This window comes from Bos indicus x Bos taurus, chromosome 22 (assembly GCF_003369695.1).
Source record: "Bos indicus x Bos taurus breed Angus x Brahman F1 hybrid chromosome 22, Bos_hybrid_MaternalHap_v2.0, whole genome shotgun sequence".
In the NCBI taxonomy this organism is placed as follows: Eukaryota; Metazoa; Chordata; class Mammalia; order Artiodactyla; family Bovidae; genus Bos; species Bos indicus x Bos taurus.
In genome coordinates, this window is record NC_040097.1 from 12,556,192 (window position 1) to 12,576,769 (window position 20,578).

The window sequence follows — 20,578 nt, forward strand, 5'->3', positions numbered from 1 at the left end:
GAATACTGATTTCAAAAACTAATGTTATTAGCTCTTTTGCAAATGGTTGATTCCTAGTCTACACAAGATCAGTTTGCTGTATCTTGAGACGCTAGACAGTAAGAGTCTATCAACGACTTCTTACTATGGCCAGCTCAAAAGACCACAGCAGCCAACCTGGGACAACATTAAATATCAACAAGAACCATAATTGCAATGGGTTAAAACTCAGGAATATGTTTACATCTAGTAGTCCTTAATGATAAAAACAAACAATGGGGTAGATATTGCAGGATTTTAGTAAGCCAATGCATTATCTTGTCTGTATTTCATTACTTTGAAAACTGGTAAATGAAAAGGGAAATCTAGCTTTTATCCTTTCAAAAACCAAAACAATACATACAAACAAAAAAACCATCCACTGCGTAACCAAATACGGATGAGGCAGCTTTTCTACATAGAAGTATTCCAGTTAGTAACCGAACAAGCAGTGATAAAATTAAACTAGTACTACTTTACATCTCTTCAATCAATTTATGTAGCAAGCATCAATAGCTATTACCATAATTTAAAGAAACAACCAGATATTACATGCCACCTGACGGAAGACTATATTACCTCTTACGTCAGTTTCTGTGCCAAAGTGAGGGGAGAATCAAATTTAAAATCTAGGTCTGATCAACTACCAATTTATAGGAAATACAAAGGAACACGTGAATACTGCAGCAAAGGGATACAATTACCAAAACCTAGACTGTGGGAAACTACAGTACAAACCCAATTTCTTCAACAAACTGCAAGACAAAAAGGAAAAGATGGAGAACTCACAGACTAAGAGAACTATCAATCAAATGCAACATGTGGACCTTACTCAACAAGTTGAAACTGCATCTAATCAAGCCATTGAAGTTAATGTCCATTTGAAAGAAATAAGGAAAAAGTTAACTGATATCCTAAGGAGGACTGTACAAGGAAGTGACCAGGTTTCTAGAGTCAACAGCAGGAGGATGAAAAAAAGGAGGAGGACTGCTCTGAATTATGAGTTTAAGTAAAACAATCAAATGCAATACACAGAACTTAACTAGATCCTGCCTGGAAGAAACCAATTGTAAAAATATATTTGTGAGACAATCAGTAAAATTTGAAAATTTATCAGGTATTAGAGGAAACCAAGAAATTCCTAATTTTGTAATGTGTGACAATGATGTCATGATTATTTAAGAAACTATCTGCATATTTTAAAGATGCATACTGAACTATGTAGAAATAAAATGACATGACTGGATGTGTCTTATAATTCAGAATAAAGAAAAAAGAAGGGCAAAAGGGAATACAGGAAGTAAGTATGGTACAATCTTGATAAATGCTGAGTAATAGGTATAGAGAGTGATTCATTGTACTATTCTTTACATCTGTGTATGCTGCTGGCGCTAAGTCGCTTCAGTCATGTCCAACTCTGTGCGACGACATGGACTGCATGGCTTCTCCGTCCCTGGGATTCTCCAGGCAAGAACACTGGAGTGGGTTGCCATTTCCTTCTCCAATGCATGAAAGTGGAAAGTGAAAGTGAAGTCGCTCAGTCGTGTCTGACTCTTAGCGACCCCATGGACTGCAGCCTACCAGGCTCCTCCATCCATGGGACTTTCCGGGCAACAGTACTGGAGTGGGGTGCCATTGCCTTGAGTTTTTCATAATATAACATTGAGAAATGAAAAGAAAATTAACATTGCACGGTAAAATCTCCTCTCCCTGAACTTTAAAAAATATATATACATGCATTTATATATATTTAGTTCTATATTTACTATTAACTAAACAGTAACTAATACAGTTACTATTAAAGTATCTGTCATTAGTTTCTTAACTTATATAGTTAATTTTAGTTTTAAAAGATATTATGTCCCTATAAATTAGGAGACTTTCATTCTTGCAAGTGAAAAATTAGAAGGTTTTCATTTCTGTATGCTTTTATAATTACATGAAAAAATAAATAAGTAGCTTAACAAAAAGGAATGATCACTTAAGCAATAAATCATACCCCAAACTACTGCAAATTCAGTTTAGTCATTCCATGTAAAGAAATTAAAGTTTGTTCTTTCCATTTTAGCAAATACGGCTCTAAAGAATATTTGACACCACCATCATTTGCTTGGTATTTATTTATATATTTTAAATAAGGCAGACACCTGTTCTTTAGCCCAATGGTACTAATTATTTTTGCTTTCTTTCTTCTCTTTACAGTTTGCTTTTTTTTGGATGTGGACCATCTTTAAAGCTTTTACAGAATTTGTTGCAATACTACTTCTGTTTTATGGGGTTTTTTTTGTTTTTGTTTTTTTTGGCTGCTTGGGGGTCCCAGCTCTTCAACCAGGATCAAACCCTAACCCCTGCACTGGAAGGCAAAGTCCTAACCAATAGACTGCCAGTGAAGTCCCTCTCACGGTTTTTAACATAACAACCATTCACAGCCCACACTCAACAGACAGCTGAGTTAACTTACAGTACAGTAACTAGACATCTCTAACCTCTCAAATTCTGTCTAGGAGGGACTCACTTTTAATTCCAGTAACTTAGCAAACAGACCGAAAAACAGGAAGAAAATTAAAACCTGCTCCTATACTTTTTCCAGGCATCACATGTAGAAAAAGTATCTATTCTCACTATTTAACATTTATAAAATGTCCACCGCATTCAAAAAAAGTAAACAAACCTTTTGACGTAATATTCTTCTATTCCTCATGCGCTTTTATGTTTACTTAAAATACAGAAGAGAGTACTTGAGAGAAACCAAGAAACTCTGTGCTGGAGTGCAAATTCAATTATATTCACCAATTAATGAAATATTTCAGTAAATCAGGAAACAGCAACCCACTCCAGTATTCTTGCGTGGAGAATCTCATGGACAGAGGAGCCTGGCAGGCTACAGTCCATGGGGTCACAACAGTCAGACACAACTTAGCAACTAAACCAACCAACCCATACTTGACAGACTGAACTGAACCACGAAGTGTGAGGCTGCCTTACTCAGCTTGAGTTTGGGAGATGCCATGTCATCATCATCAGGCAGTGGGCCCAGCTCTTTCCTTTTATCCTTGAGTAACTTCTCCAGGATGTGTGCATCGTTGTACACCTATATTCAATTACAAATATAATTAAAATTATTTTCTAAGAAGCTTTCTATTAAAGTATAATATGTATCCATAAAGAAGTTTTAAAACACAGGTTAGGACAGTTGAGAACTAAAGAAATAAAGCCTGAGACCACAACAGAGCAACAAATCACATCTCTGTGGGGTGGGTCTTGGTTCATTGTTTAAAGCTTTCCAGTATTTCTAACGTGCACCCATGCCAGCTGAAGTTTGAGAACTACTGTAGTAGAATCACTACAAGTTTCTGCAGAAGTTCTGAAACATATTTACATGTGCTGTTTCTTCATAAATCTCTCTTACACTGGACCCTCTAGGTAGCAGACTGAGCTCAATGGAAAGTAAAAATACATGATAGCTGGAGAAAAACATCTCAAATATTATTAAAAGAGATTTAATATCAGTGTGCATTCATAGCCTGGAATCTGATTTGTGAAAAGCAATAATCTCTGCTTAGTCTCTCTCTCTCTCTCTCTCTCTCTCTGAAGACTGAGCCAAGGGTGATAATATATAGCCATGGACAAAGTTACTCACCCAATGGCTTGGCCCCCACAGTTGCCTCCTCCCACCCCAGTCCAAAGGCTCTCCTCCCTGAATACCACCAGAGCAGAGGGACTGAGGGAATAAATGACCTCTCTTCTTTGGCAACCTCTCCTAAGGGTGGCTTTTTTCTCCACTGGTGGCAGACAAGTGGCACATTACCCAATGACACTGAGGACAGTATAAACCCCTATCACAGAAGAGAACCACTTCTCTGATTACAAGCATCCTCAGCACCTACTTTATTTTATATTCAAATGCAATAACATAAGAATGGAAATATAAATGATTTGAAAATGTACTTTCATTTCTGGGAAACTTAGAGTAGACAGAGAAAACTCAGAAAGGATCTATGGACCCCCAAACCATGTTCACTGCAGCATGTTTACAATGGCCAAGATACGGAAACAACCTAAGTGTTCACGAAAGAGTGACTGGATAAAGAAAATGTCACAGACAGGAATATCATTCAGCCATAAAAAGAATGAAATCCTGCCATTTGCGACAAGATGAAAGACAAATCCTAAAGGCATTATGCTAAATGAAATAAGGTGAGACAGAGAAATACAAATACTATATGATCTCACCTCTAAGGAAACTAAAATACCATTCCTCGGCCCCCCAAAAATCTCAAGCTCATAGATACAGAGAATAGACTGGTGGCTGCCAGAGGACAGGCAAGATGAGTAAAGGGGTCAAAAGGCACAAACTCCAGTTATAAAGTAAGTAAGCCATGGGGACGCAATGTTCAGCATGGCAGCCATACTTAGTAACACCGTACTGTATATTTGCAAGATGCTAAGACAGTAGATCTTCCGAGAAGGCAATGGCACCCCACTCCAGTACTCTTGCCTGGAAAGTCCCATGGACGGAGGGGCCTGTTGGGCTGCAGTCCATGGGGTTGCTAAGAGTCGGACACGACTGAGGGACTTCACTTTCACTTTTCACTTTCATGCATTGGAGAAGGAAATGGCAACCCACTCCAGTGTTCTTGCCTGGAGAATCCCAGGGACGGGGGAGCCTAGTGGGCTGCCGTCTATGGGGTCGCACAGAGTTGGGACACGACTGAAGCGACTTAGCAGCAGCCAAGACAGTAGATCTTACAAGTTCTCATCACAAGAAAAAAATTGTTAACTGCATATGGTGATGGATGTTAACTAGACTTAATGTGATCATTTTCTAATATATACAAATATTCAATCACTATGTTGTACCCCTGAAACGCATGTCACTTATACTTCAATTTATTAATAAAAAATAAAGTAGATAACAGATACTGAGTAGAAAATATATGAAAGGAAGACTATATCATAGCTTTACTGATGAAGAACTGAAAATCAAGATGCTTCCTAACAAAATCAATTATATAAAGGTGTATTATTGAAAATATCCTAATATTTAGATTACTCTTGTTGTTTTTCAGGTGCTTATTTGTGTCCAACTCTTTAGTGACCCCATGGACTGCAGCACACCAGGTTTCCCTGTCTTTCACCATCTCCCAGAGTTTGCTCAAACTCATGTCCATTGAGTTGGTGATGCCATCCAACCATCTCATCCTCTGTCGTCCCCTTTTCCTCCTGCCTTCAATCTTTCCCATCACTAGGGTCTTTTCTAATGAGTCAGTTCTTCCCATCAGGTGGCCAAAGTACTGCAGCTTCAGCTTCAGCATCAGTCCTTCCAATGAATGCCTAGGATTGATTTCTTTTAGGATTGATTGGTTTGATCTCTTCACATCCAAGGGACTCTCAAGAGTCTTCTCCAACACCACAGTTCAAAAGCATCAATTCTTTGGCACTCAGCTTTCTTTATGGTCCAATTCTCACATTTTTACATGACTACTAGAAAAATCACAGCTTTGACTATACAGACCTTTGTCAGCAAAGTAATGTGTCTGCTTTTTAATATGCTGTATAGGTTGGTCATAGCTTTTCTTCCAAGGAGCAAGCATCTTTCAATTTCACGGCTGCAGTCACCACCTGCAGTGATTTTGGAGCCCAAGAAAATAAAGTCTGCCACTGTTTCCATTGTTTCCCCATCTATCTGCCATGAAGTGAGGGGACCAGATGCCAGGATCTTCGTTTTTTGAATGGTGAGTTTTAAGCCAGTTTTTTCACTCTCTTCTTTCACCTTTATCTAGAGGCTCTTTGGTTCCTTTTCACTTTCTGCCGTAAGGGTGGTAATCATCTACACATCTGAGGTTACTAATATTTCTCCTGGCAATCTGGATTCTAGCTTCTGCTTCATCCAGCCCAACATTTCACATGATGTACTCTGAACATAAGTTATTATAAAAGGTGACAATATACAGCCTTGATGCACTCCTTTCCCAATATGGAACCAGTCTGTTGTTCCATGTTTGGTTCTAACTGTTGCTTTTGACCTGAATACAGGTTTCTCAGGAGGCAGCTAAGGCGGTCTGGTATTCCCATCTCTTTAGGAATTTTCCAGTCTATTGTGATCCACACAGTGAAAGGCTTCAGTGTAGTCAATGAAGCAGAAGATGTTTTTCTGGAATTCTCTTGCTTTTTCTATAATCCAATGGATGTAGGCAATTTGATCTCTGGTTCCTCTGCCTTTTCTAAATCCAGCTTGAGTATCTGGAAGTTCTCGGTTCATGTACTATTGAAGCCTGGCTTGGAGAATTTTGAGCATTACTTTGCAAGCGTGTGAGATGAGTGCAATTGTGTGGTAGTCTGAACATTCTTTGGGATTGCCTTTCTTTGGGATTGGAATGAAAACTGACCTTTTCCAGTCCTATGGCCACTGCTGAGTTTCCATATTTGCTGGCATATGGAGTGTAGCACTTTTAATAGCATTATCTTTTAGGATTTGAAATAGCTCAATTGGAATTCCATCACCTCCATTATCTTTGTTTGTAGTGATGCTTCCTAAGGCCCACTTGACTTCACACTCCAGGATGTCTGGCTCTAGGTGAGTGATCACACCATCGTGGTTATCTGGGTCATTAAGACCTCTTTTGTACAGTTCTTCTGTGTATTCTTGCCATCTCTTCTTAATATCTTCTGCTTCTGTTAGGTCTACATCGTCTTTTATTGTGCCCATCCTTGCACAAAATATTCCCTTGGTATCTCTCATTTTCTTGAAGAGATCTCTAGTCTTTCCCATTCTATTTATCTAATTATATCATTTTATGGACTATCCCTAGAGCAGTATGGCAACTGAGGATAGCAGTAACAATAATGATGAAAGATTTTCATGTCCTTGGCTTTCATTTGAGTGTTTGAATACCAGGCGCTATGTAACATTTTCTGTCAACATGAGCTCATTCTAATCCCACAACAACCTTACTGCAAGTACTATTATTAACCCCATTTTACACATGAGGCTCAGAAAAGATGAGTTACTTACACAGGGATTAGCAAGATAGGACTCAAATCTAAGATGTCAGATTATAGCTGACAGTTTGAATCCATGGAATCCGTGGATTCAGACAGTCAACTGTAATGACATTTCAAACAAGAGACTTGAGACTCTATGGATTTGGTGCTGCAGGGTCCGGGAAGCCCTGGAACCAATCCCCTCCCACAAGGCAATGAGGGGTAACTGTACAGGGTATAAAGTTTTAACCTTTACAATGTCCTGCCTCTAATTTTAAACAATTAAGGAAAGACAAAATATTAAGCTAGTCATTGAGAAGAATCATTGCAGTTGGGCGTCTGTCAGGATCCCCACGTGCCCTTACCTGGGAGCCCTCCTCGTTGTAGTGCCTGGCATTCCGGAACATCAGCTTCATGTCCTCTATCATTCCCTCCTCCCCCGCATATTTGTCATTGCGGATGTTATGCTCAATTATTTTCAAGTCCATTGGCTCCAAGATGATTTTATAATAATCAGGATAGTCCTTTTTGGATGGTTTAACCATAAATAGATCACAAAGTCTTCTGCCTGAGCCTGGCTCACGAGCTTCGAGAACAACATTGAATAAGATTTTCATTCGCTGCTTTCTTATGTTCTTTTTACTGTTGGAAGTGAGAAAGGGGAAAAATGAGAACGGGTGTAGTTTTCTTGATAGAAGAATGAATATGAAATAAAACAAATTAATCTTGTGGATAGGTGCTTCATAATGATTATAATTTATTTATTATATATGGCACAAACACAGTAAACATGCTGGAAGCTATAAGCAAATATTAGGAAATTTTCCAAAATAGTTAAAACACAGTGACTCTGGCAGGAGTACCTAAGAACACCAGACAAACCTGTTTAGAATATTTATGAAATGCAATGCTTGAAAAAAGTATTATCTAACACCAAAGAAAATGAAATTCTATTATCAATTTTTTGAAGAACAGAGCTAAAGTGGAATAAAACTGCTGATTCCCTACTGTTACTAACAGTTCTCCCTTAAACACACACACACACACACACACACAAAGAGAAGTGTTCCATCTCCTAAGACAATCACTCCTGAACACCTGTATTTCCTGGTTACCAGAAAAAAAGGGATGCTGTCTGACAGACTAGTATCTCTATAGTGTGTACAAATGTCTCAGGCATTTCTCCTATCATGGTCAGTTCCTTCTCCCTCCCTCATTATTCCACAATCCCAGCCTTGCTTAAAGAATAAATGGTCTGTGGTTCACCTAAGCTCCTGAGTAAATTTTCATCCTTGAGTATGAATCCCTGTCTTGTCCAAATTCCCCCAGTGAGATGTTATGCTAGGAAACAGATGTCCTAGTAATATAGGACAAAGTACAAGGGGCTACAGATTAGAACCTGAGTTACAAAAAGGCGTAAGAGAACATATGGGCTAGCCTCCTAATTATTGAGGAAACTGGCTCAGAGAAGTTAAATGACTTGCCCAAGGTGAGATGTCCAATGAATTATTAGAATTATTGGAATGAATGAATGATTAGAAGAGATGATCTTCCAATATGATTTCTGGCCCACTGTTTATATGACCTCAGGACACAGATATCTAAGACTGGCCAGACCTGAACTTGCAAACCATCAGTCTCTGAGGTAGGTAATAAAAATAAATAACCCATGACTTACTTTCTATTCAACACTTATTAAAAGGGCACAGTGTCGCATTTGGAGGTAAATATTTCCTATCCAGTCCCTATCTTACACATGGAAGGGAGTTCATTACTGAAGCAAACTATGTGGCCAAATGGCTCTCCTATTCCAGTCCTCTGGCCACTCAATCTACTTCTGGGTCATAAAGAAGACAAAGGCCAGATATTTTCTCCATGAGGTTCAATATGCTTTTTAAAAAAAAAAAAAGAAGAAAACTCAAATAAAGGATAACAGATGAGAAAATAAATAAATCCTCTATGTAAAGATTTTAAAAGTCTCAAAAACGCCCATCTTCCTAACATCACAGAGCACAAGGCAACCTGAAAGTGATCCAGTTAGGAGACACAAAGGCCATTGCCTAGAGCTGGGAGCATCCTTGTCATCCTGTGTCTTCACTCGGGACTGCTCATTTCCACTGGTGGCTCTGGAATCATTCCTGTCATATCCCCACTCAGTATTTTGGTGTCTATGTCAAGTAAGTGATTGTTTGATGACAGCGATCTAGGTGAAGTTTCATCTAATGCTAACTATTTCTCCAAACAGGCATCCCCAGATGATGATGAGAGGGGACCAACTCTGTCAGTTCAGGACTTCAGCAAGTGAATAATGGAAGGGGAAGGCAGGACAAAGCTCCAGCATCGCAGAGCTCCGCACAAGTGGGCAGAGACTGGATGTCCTTAGCCTTCAAGAAGCCTCTAAAGAAAAAACCTCAGAACTTGGATTTGATATCACAGAATTTGATAACTGCTCTAATAGTTGACATTTACTGTTTTAGGACTTTTAACACTAATGGTATGCCTTACTAATAAGCATACAACTCCAGTTGTATGATTCACTTTAAGAGAGTGATGTGTAACTGGTTTCCAGCCTCAAAGGCAAGCAAAATTTTTGTTCTTAGGGTCACACAATCTTCTCTGAACTAATCCAGCTTTGTTATTTTGTTTACATTTTTCCAGATCCTTATATTGCCTTTGAAACCAAGAACCACTGGCCTATTACTTTCAATCTAACTGCCAGAAAAAACTCAGAGCTAAACTTCATATTCTTCCTAACTGTATTAGCTTGAGTGGCTGGTATATTTGCTTTATCCTTTTCCAATATGATGCTGAATCTTATTATGTTCACACTTCTGAAAGTAACTTCAAACACTTTTGAAATGACATAAACTCTACATTACAAAAAGACAGCGACCGTATCACCCTATCTGATGCTTCCTGTTTACTGTTTTCAAATGCCACGGCCCCTTGATTTTTAATTCATCTCAGAACCCCTCTATTCGTCCTACTTCTTTCCTCCCTCAGACTATTAGCTGTAAACAGTTCACTCTTCCCTATTTTGGGAAAGGTGCATAATTAAATCCCAGACCTGGTAACTAGCACACTCATTCTTTTTTAATCTGGACCTCTGAACATACTTAGGTTAAAAAACCTTAAGAGAGTTCCAAACCAGGGTTGTCATTATGCACTTAAGGGTGTCATACTGAAGAGGATGTCCATTCAGATCACAAATGCTATTATATTAAACATACAGTTTTAGAAGTTTATGGTCTTGTTAGCACTATGGTCTTGTGCTAACAAAGTCATTATATTACAGCAATTTTCCAATAAATGAACGTTAAGTGTCTTGAGAAGTGGGTACTTTTTCTAACTTGCAAAAAGATCATGAGTTAGTAGAGGCTTCACTCTAAATCCCTGATTTTCCAAGACCACCACCTTACCATCCTTTTGACCCCCAAACTCAGCCTAAAACATTGGAATCAATGTCACTTTTTGCTTCTCTTAGTTTATCACCAAGTCCTAGTGGACCTTCACAGCCCTTCGAGATCTGATCTTCCCTTTTTCATGCCATGGTGTTAGTCCTAACCTTCACAGTTTGTGGCTGACCACTTTCTTAAATCTTATCATCATTTTTACTATGAAGCTATTATTTAGTACATGTTTGTATTTAATATACACACAAGATTCTATTTACAGTTACAGATAACTCTTCTACCACATGCCAGGGACTGTGCTAAGCACTTATCATTTAATCCTCAAACTCTAAGAACCAAGTACAATTATTACCCCAATTTTGGAGATGTAGACACAGAGGCTTGGAGACTTAAGTGAATACCTAAGGCTGTAATCACAACTGAGACTTGAATCAGCGATAGTCACCAGGCTGCTTTTATCATACAAGTAAATGACAAAAAGCCAGCCCTTACCAAGGGCCTCTAATCATAGTCAACCCAGCTCACAGGCTTCAAGGTCTCCTGGCCTCTACCTCCCTGGCCCTAGATTTCTAATAGTGCCTGCTGTGAAGTTAAGTAAACCCAAAGGTTCCTTCTTTTACAAGGCTTTAATATTTCATCTTCAAGGAGCAAAATCTTTTTATTCATCTTAATGACTTTCCCAGTCTAATAACATCTGACTAAAAACAAAATGAAATCTATCACGTCTTGATGTCAACAGGAAATACCTCCAGAAAATAATCAGAGCTACATTCAGTGAGTATTCAGGCCCAGTTCTGTGGTTTCAGGCATATTAAGCAATCAGGTCCTCACAGAAATCCTATGTAGGTTTTTGTCATCAACTCTTTTTTCAGATGAGGAAACTGTGATGAGGTTCAAATCACAGAGCTAATAAGAACTGGGATTTGAAACCAGGCAGTCAGGGTCCAGAGTATGGGGTTACAACAGTACTCCACACTTCTGTTTCTTCTTCTACTCAGAACCAAGTGCCACATACTATGAGTCATGTAAAAGAAATACCAATCCATGGTCTTTTTCTTAAATTTACCAATTAAGAAAACTTTTCTTAAGGAAAACAGTAGGAAGAAGATACTAATACAGTAATTGTATAGAGTGGACTACGTATGGTAGCAAATGTAGATAACTTCAAACATCTAACTTTCAAAGAAAAGCATAATAGGGAAATCACATTTCCGAAAGCTACTTGGGCAATCACACACTTCCATACAACTATACAACTGTGAGCATCACACGGTTTTGTTTAAACCTGCCTCATTTCCCGGTCAGTAAATTCCTGGAAGGTAGAGAGGATGACTCAACTTTTCCTTTATGACCTGTAAGAGGACAGTCTGGTGTTCTGCAAGCAACTGACACTCCATGAATGCCAGATGGCAGAGGCAAAAATAAAGGCACCATAAGATGATTACTAGGACTACATATGGCAACCGAAGGGCTGTTTTTAAAATCATAAGTAACATGCAAAAGAATGGATGGCTTTAAAGAAATAAAACACAAACAAGACCAGAGACTAAAGAAATGTATTCATGCTCAAGAAGCACTAACCCAGTGCACTGGCACCATCACAGACTGGTATCACTTGGATTATCAACACTGATTCTGATCCCTCCACCATCCCCAGTCTATAAGAGACATTCCTGAAAAGAAATCCGTACCCGCCAGCCCCTGGACACAACCAATGCCACCAAAGTCTCAGCCTCTCTACCTCTGCTGCAGAAGCACAGCCTCAATGACTGGTGCAGGCGCTTGCTGCCCCGGGCAAAGCTGGCGACAAAGTAAGGGTCCTGACTATATCTAGGCTAATTCTCAGTTAATTTTACTAACTATACTCCTAAACTATACTGTTTTCTTTATTCATAAGATAAACTGGCATCCAAATAAAAACCATTATTTCACATGCTTAAGACTGCACTTTTCACCTAATCAGTGCTGACCATGCCACAGAAGTTACACTTTAAAAAAACATGTTTATGCATAAAAAAGGACTGCACACCTGGAGAGCCTCCTGAGACCCAACATCTCACTGTCAAGAGTGCTCCTGGGAAAGCAGAAACAAACATTACATGTGAAGAGAAACAAAACAAGCAACATTGGAGGTCATGTATAAACCAAATATGGTTGAGAAAAAAGAGGATCATTTAATCCAAAGGATAAAAGGTTTTAAGAATACCTGGAACATTTCAACATGGAAGACAGAAGGTGGACTTTAGGGTAGAGGCGTTGGGGAGAAGGTATTCCCAGAATGAAGAGAACATACCCGCAGTAATTTTTTTCATAATCTTTGATACGAAAAAAATAAGGCAAAGACAGAACCGTATTCAATACTTCAGAGTCAAGTCAAGTAGTATTTGGAAAACTTGGCCCTGCCTTCTCTGGATATGCTTAACTTATCCTACTAGGCTGTCATGTTTACCTGAGTTCTGGAGGAGTCCCTTTCTTATTACCAAAGCCTCTCAACATAGCTACCTTCTAAAAGGCTGTTAGGTATTTCCTTTGTCACAGTCCAAAGTAAAGGACTTGCTTCTCTCAGCCTCCTCGTGTATGCTCATGCCTATATTTCAAACCCAAATGTGTTCTTTTACTGCTTTAGCTATGATTTATATTTGCTCTTCTCTTACTTGTATTTTTCACTTCATTAAACAAAATACTTCCTAGAAAACCTGTGCATGAAAAGCCTTTTTCTCTAAAGTGGGATCTTATTATTTTAAGAACATAATGCTTAGCTTTTTTTTTATGGGAAGTTTTAATTAGAGTAATAACTTTCATTTCATCTACTTGGGTTGTCCCACAAAGTACAAGCCATAGAGATTTTTTAAAGATCTGGCCTGGGCTAATGCTTCCCTGGAACTGTTTTCTTAACACTCAACTAGTTTAAGATCTCTCTTGTCATTCAGTGTTGGCACTAATTGTACCATCACTTTTGCCTCCATTACCTTCTTTTGCCTGAGAAGTTTTTATCTTTGATTGGTGACTGATCTGGAAAACACAGGTGATGCTGTAGTAGTAATATAATTACACTCAAAGATGTTCTTGATTTGATGTCTCTGATCTGGTCTCACATTTTTCCTCCATTGTCCCTGGTATAACAAGGAATTAAGAACTTGGAAGGATGAAATTCATAGTAATGGAGTAGACTCCATTACTCCAGTAATGGAGGAGACTCACACCTCAGGGCACACCAATCAATTTAGTTACCTTGGCATAGCATAGCAAAGTTATTTTCATTGCTAAAAAACACTTCCCAAATGCTATTTACAGGGAAAGACAAGATAGCTTCCCTTTTCTAAACCATTTTTAAAAAATTCTCTGGTGTCAGTGGATCTACAATATATGAACAGAACTGCATTAATAGTTACTAATGACTTCATTCAATTTTCAATCTGTCAGGCCCTGCTATTAGTGATGAACTTATTCTTTGTTTAAGGTTTCCTCCCTGCTATCACAAAGATGGTGAGACAGTTAAGGCTCAGGAAGAATACGGTGTTCCACAAAGATCAAGTCAGAGAAACTCCATGTGGGAGGCGCAGACTAAAGAGATGGTCTTGCAAGATTTCTTTATAGGACTCCAGCTTCAGAGTCTCACAGTAAGGTCCCCTTCCATAAAACCCATGAGAAAAAGGAAGGGTTAGGGAAGTTCAGAGAAAGATTAGAAAGAAAAGAAAAACAAATATCTAGCTTAACCTGTTATGAACTACAAGAAGTTGTAACTTGGTGCTTTATATGACATCCTTAAAATAGCAAATAAAGATCAGATTAACAAGAGAAAACAAAGGGGTAAGAATAATGACTGATTTTTCTTTTTAAATCGCCACATAGAAATTACCTAGATTTAAAGGGCTTCTTACAATGCCACATTAAAACAAAATAACCTGGACAGCAAAAAGAATAACAGGTTTCACCAGGCCATATAAGTAATTATTTTTAAATATGTTATCTAAAAACAAGATGTTACCAAGGAAACACTAATCATGCAATTAACAAATGAATTTTTAAATGTTATAAAGTATTTAAATTTTATAATTCATACTTGAAAGCTTACAGAAACAATTTTCTGCACTTAAATCTGAAACAAAACAAACTGAGACAATGTCTCCAGTTATATGAAGAATATATACCTTTTTCTTTTGGCACTACCAGTATCAGAGGTGGCTGAAGAAATCATGCTGTCTCCATCCTCAATGTCGTCTCTCCTAGCAAGCTCTTTCTTCTTTGCCTAAAACAGAAGAGACCCCAGGAGTCGAGCTCATTCTGCTGACCACTTCTAGAATATATGAATATTAAAGAGCTAGCCACATCAGATTCAAGCAGAAAGATACAACCACACGTAGAATACTCAAAATCAAAAAGAAGTCATTAAACATTTTCAATAACCCAATTTAACAAAAGTTTGCATGACAGAAAAATAGGTTAAAAAAAAATGGATCCAGAGAGTTGAGGAATCAACTCTAGCTAAACTGAATTTAAGACTCCGAAGGACACCAACTCGTTCAAAGCACTGAGACAAGCTATCGGGGCATCCTGCTCTGGTGGCCGTATTTCAGTAAAGCCAAGTCAAAGCTAGCCTTTAGCACCCTTGCCTTAAGCAACAGTGTGACTAAGAAGAAGGCTTAAAGTGAGAGGTGAAATAAGATCTACTTTTCAATACATGCATTTTTAAAGACCTTCTGCCAGAGACAGCTAAAGTCCAATGACAGCAGACTTAGGGAATATACACAGAGTTCTGAAAACAAAATATTTAAATCCTCAACATGGATCACAGAGCTGACCATACAAAAATGGAGATTCTACAGGTGATATAAAACTGCTTTTGTTGTTCCTTGCTCTGAGATTCTCTTTCCAGGAAGATTCTACCAAAACTGACAGGTAGACACAATTTGTATTTCATATCTATGCCCTTTTTTCTCAAAACACTGAGATGACCCATGGCCTCAGATGCCCTCCAAGGTGTGCTCTTAGAAATAATTCAGTCAACTCATGGACACTGTACAATGATGAATTAGCCTAAAGATGACCCTTCTCCTAGAACCAACACTACCTCAACAGAGACAGTCTAGAACCAAATAAATAAAATCTGAACGCAGAATATCATCTGTGATTAGGGGGAATCATCCTCATAACCCTAAAATTACTCCCCAGGGACAAATCCCTGCTTCTTCCACTCACAAAGCTAACCCAGTCTAAACTATTATTTCTACTCTGCATAGTCCTGAAAGCTCTTAAAAAATATTCAAAAAAAAAAAAATCAGTATGTGTGGCTAAAATGAATGATATGACACTGCTGGAGGAAAATCACATATCTTAACACACTCAATTATACATACAAAAACTTAGCAAAACCAGGAAATTATACCTGCATGACTTGCTGCAGTTTCAGAACTCGCTTGTAGATGGCCGAGTTGGGAACATTATAGCGTTTGGCATTTTCAAACATTAAATTCAGATCACACTCCAAATGATCTAAAGTTTCATATTCTTGGTTTTTTAGCTTTGTTCTGTGAAAGACAAACACAAGGCTAGAACCTTCCATTTTGAATATGCAGAAACACCTTTCCTGAAAGTTCAGTGCAAAAATCTTGACAAATATTACAAGGTAGTTTACCAGTGATACTGACTAGAGGCCTGGAAGTAACAATTTCCAAATAAAGTGAAGGAGCAAAAGCACCACTATATTTAGACAACATGATAATTTAACTGAAAACCCAAAAGAATCAAACACGACAAGCAGCAATAAGAGAACCTAGTAAGGTGGTCAACTACAAAGCAAACATGTTAGCAAAACTCCTAAGGTAAAATCCTGGTATTGGCTACATGAAAACCCTGTTGTTGTTCAGTCGCTAAGTTGTGTCTGACTCTTTGCAACCCCATGGACTTGAGAACCCCAGCAGGCTTCTCTGTCCATGGGATTTCCCAGGCAAGAATACTAGAGCTGATTGCCACTTCCTCCTCCAGGGGAATCTTGCCAACTCAGGGATAGAACCTGCTGTCTGCTGCATTCATAGGTGGATTTTTTAGCACTGAGCCACCAGGGAAGCAATGGCACCCCACTCCAGTACTCTTGCCTGGAGAATCCCATGGACGGAGGAGCCTGGTGGGCTGCAGTCCATGGGGTCGCTAAGAGCTGGACACGACTGAGCGACTTCACTTTCACTTTCATGCAATGGAGAAGGAAATGGCAACCCACTCCCGTATTCTTGCCTGGAGAATCCCAGGGACAGAGGAGCCTGTTGGGCTGCCGTCTGTGGGGTCGCACAAAGTCAGACATGACTGACGCGACTTAGCAGCAGCACCAGGGAAGCCCTTACATGCAAACCCTAGGAAGAGATAAAAATCAGGGAGGTTTCAAGCTACTGTAATGAAGAATCATGGTGATCTACACATTTCAGAAAATAAGAGGTCATTCCTCTTGATGAGAGTTAAAGAAAAGAGAAAGTACTGGCAACCACACGAAGGAACATGTAGAATAAGAAACATTAAACTCCAGGGGAGTTGCATAAGGGAAATGAAGAGCAGTCCCTTTTTTGTGGGGGGGCGGGGGACGGGGGGTGCGGTTCTGTGCTGTGCTGCTTGCGAGATCTTAGTTCCCCAACTATGAATTGAACCTGGCCTCACAGTGAAAGTGCCCAGTCCTAACCACTGGACCACTAGGGAATTCCCTGAAGAGCAGTCTTAAGATGGTAAATGAGAGGCAGATTAATGTTAAGAGTCCTTTTGCTACTCTTCCTCCAACACAAACAATTGTAATTAATCCAATGGCTTAATACTGAGGTTTTCACGTACTTTAAGTCTTAAGAATTCTAACAGCTGTCTCAGGCATTTAGGCTATTACCAACACTAAGGCTATCGCAAGTCCCTGTACACCTGGTACAAAGTGAAGCATCACAGTCTGCCCTAACGCTATATAGATTTAGACAGGACAGACTTTTAAAGCTTGACTGAAGCACTTATCTGCTATCCATCAAAGTCACAAAAACAATATTAGGTAAAGAACCACATTATGTGTACAGCTTCACAGAATTAATGTAGACTCCACACTTTGCTCTTAGAATGACACATCATTCACTACACATGTAAAGTTTTACTTAAAATTTACTAAAATCATATATAGATTCCATGTAGTGCTTACAGAGATAAGAATGTTATAATAGAACATTTGATCCTCTGGGATGAAGCAAAAAACAACAACAACAACAACAACTAAGCACATACTCAGCTCTCACTACCTGTGGCTAGCAACAAGAGTTTAAATTACAGCCTTGGGCTTATTTATGCTAACTTCAAGGATAACGTGCTGGATATTCTCAATACCCACAAAGAACAATAGAGAACCTAAACTAGTATTAACAGATGACAATCTACAACAAATCTGCAGATATTTATCAGTCTGATATTAATCAAGGATGGGAGTGGGAAGGAAAGGGTAGAACAGGAAATAAAGCATGGGGATGACAAGCCCCAGCACAACGAAGATGGTCTATGCAGCCATGTTGTCGAGCTCCTCCCCACCCTTCCTTTTTTTTTTGGCTTTTGATGATATTCCTCAACTATATTCCTTCTGCTAACACATCTTCCTCGGATTGTGCTGTGCAATACAGTGGTCACACATGTCTGTTTAAAGCAAAATAAAGTAAAACTTGAAATCTAGTTTCATTATGCCACATTTCAAGTTTTCGACAGTCACATGTCGAGTGGCTACCAGAGACAGTACAGATAAAGTAACATTTCATCATCACAGAAAGTGCTACTGCTCAGCACTGCTCAAGATTTCCCTGCTGCTCTGATGAAGAGCACAGTGAAAGGTGGTCCAGCTCCTATGGGGCACGACTGGCTCAGCATGCATCCTTGGAAAGGAAGTAGATTAGATGTCCTAAGAGCTGACCCTTCAAAAGGGAAACCAAGATACAAAATTTTAAATGCAGGTAAATTGTTGTGATAAAAATATCAATAAAAGGAATAGAAAGAGAAATTTTTGCAGTTATAAGAAAATGAACAGTTAAATTCTGAGCTACATAATTTTTTTTTATAATCCATAATCTGACACACAAATGACTAGCTGGGATACTTCTGTTTATTTGTCTCTTGACACTACTGTAATACAAAGAATGTACTTTGTAGTTAATCAAATTTATTTCTCATGTTTACATTGGTGTGATACTTAAGCATACTCTAGACATATGAAAAACATTTTTATACCCTTATCCATTTTAGAAATGAAGGATATATGCACAGGCTCAATCACAAGAAAATAAATGTATACTGAGTAATATAAATGATGTATTACCTGATCTGTTGCAGTGATATGGGTGTTTTAATTTGCTGATAATAATCAGGATATTTTTTCTTTGAAGGCAAATGGAAAAAAGGTTCAGCTATTAGCTGGCCTTGGTTATTCCGACAGCTCCGAACTGTGTCATAAAGCTGATAAAAAGGATTTGAAACATCCATAAATGAAGTAATGCTCTCTGCTTCAGATTCTCCTTCTTCATATCGCGCAGCTACAAAGATATAAAAGATATTTATAAAGGGAATAAAAAAAAAACATTTTTAAAGCTTTAAACAACCTTCCAGATTATGCTATGTTTGAGAATACTTATTTTAAAAGAATAGTCTCTAGCCTTCATTAAAGATGCTGTTAGTAATGCTTAGTAGATAGACTTCACTTTCACTTTTCACTTTCATGCATTGGAGAAAGAAATGGCAACCCACTCCAGTGTTCTTGCCTGGAGAATCCCAGGGACAGGGGAGCCTGGTGGGCTGCCATCTATGGGGTCGCACAGAGTGGGATGCGACTGAAGCGACTTAGCAGCAGCAGCAGTAAAAGTGTATGCTTACTTAAGAGAAATGTTACATAGAAACAGAATGTTACATAGTAAAAGTCATACCGTCTTGGTTGTTGTAATTTAGTTGCTCAGTCCTGTAGGACTCTTGTGACTCTTGTGATCCCACAGACCACAGCCTGCCAGGCTCCTCTGTTCACAGGAATTTTCCAGGCAAGAATACTTTAGTGGGGTGCCATTTCCTTCTCCAGGGGATCTTCCTGGCCCAGGAAGATCAGGAGACATTGAACCACTGTCTCCTCCAAGTCTCCTGTAAGTCTCCTCTATAGAAGGCAGATTCTTTATCCAAGGGAAGCCCTGTCTGTCTGTCTTTAAAAGGTTACAAAATAGTTTCTCTGCCATCTTTGGAGATCCTTGCTTATGTGTGCTTGGACAAGAAAAGGAGCAAACAGTTATTCTCGGATCTCAGAACTAAAGCGACAGCATATAGCTTAGGATAAAGGTAGCTGGGGGCTGGCATTGACAAATTTGATTTAAAGTGAGGCAAAGTCAAAGAGATTTACCTGTAGTAGACCTTAGGAAAGATGTTTTCCTTTATTGAGAAAACTTTTAGGTAGAAGCTAACCATAGAAACACCAAAACAAAACATGCAATCACTTTAACAGAAATACAAAATATACTGTTCATTTCTCTGAACTCTTAAACAGTGTATAAGCACCTGATTTACATTATTTCTTGATGGATCAGTATAACCAAAATCACTATGTCTCCCAGGCAAGTATGAGAATCACTTATTCAGTACTTAGTTACATATTAAGAGCTTGATAAGCACCATTCTCAGGTAATCCTAACATCACCATACAGAACAGGTATGGTCACTTCTTTTCCAAAGGAGAAAACTAGACATGAGAGGTTGATGACCTGCCCAAGGTCAGCTGGCCTGTAAAGTAGTCAAGAAGGGTTTTAGATTTAAGAGTCAAGGAGCTAGAAGCAAAGACAGAAATTGGAAACTATGCAGTCTTTCCTGACTCCACTACCTCTCATCTTTTCATAAAGCTCTTGCACATGTTTTATTGAATTTAAATTTAGGAATATATTTTGCTGTTACTGTAAACTATATCTTTTTAAAAAATTACATTTTCTTTTTATGGTTGATTCTGGAAATGAAGTTAACTTTTGTATAATAATTTACATTAGCATTTTATTATTCTTATTCTAGTAATTTATCTGTAGTCTTTTAAATAAAAAACTCAAAAAGTATTCTTATTGATTGCAATCCTTACAAACCCTTCTCTTCTGATCCTTACAGCATCACTGTTATCACTGTTTGCTGGCTAGTACTTTGAACAAGAA

The 20,578-nt window shown here is 38.5% G+C and overlaps 1 protein-coding gene across 29 annotated transcripts in view; it reads right to left on the reverse strand.

The window, feature by feature from the left end:
• Positions 1-20,578, reverse strand: part of PBRM1 (polybromo 1) — a 106,929-nt gene that overhangs the window by 46,877 nt on the left and 39,474 nt on the right. For 20 of the 29 annotated variants that reach the window (XM_027523379.1, XM_027523400.1, XM_027523396.1 and 17 more), the window contains 6 exons: positions 18,730-18,943; positions 15,802-15,943; positions 14,567-14,664; positions 12,445-12,489; positions 7,368-7,644; positions 3,004-3,109 (listed from right to left, as the gene is read on the reverse strand). In XM_027523379.1, the coding sequence (XP_027379180.1) occupies positions 3,004-3,109; positions 7,368-7,644; positions 12,445-12,489; positions 14,567-14,664; positions 15,802-15,943; positions 18,730-18,943 (882 nt within the window). The remainder of the gene's footprint in view (positions 1-3,003; positions 3,110-7,367; positions 7,645-12,444; positions 12,490-14,566; positions 14,665-15,801; positions 15,944-18,729; positions 18,944-20,578) is intronic. The other 9 variants (XM_027523398.1, XM_027523381.1, XM_027523399.1 and 6 more) reach the window with 1 other exon arrangement.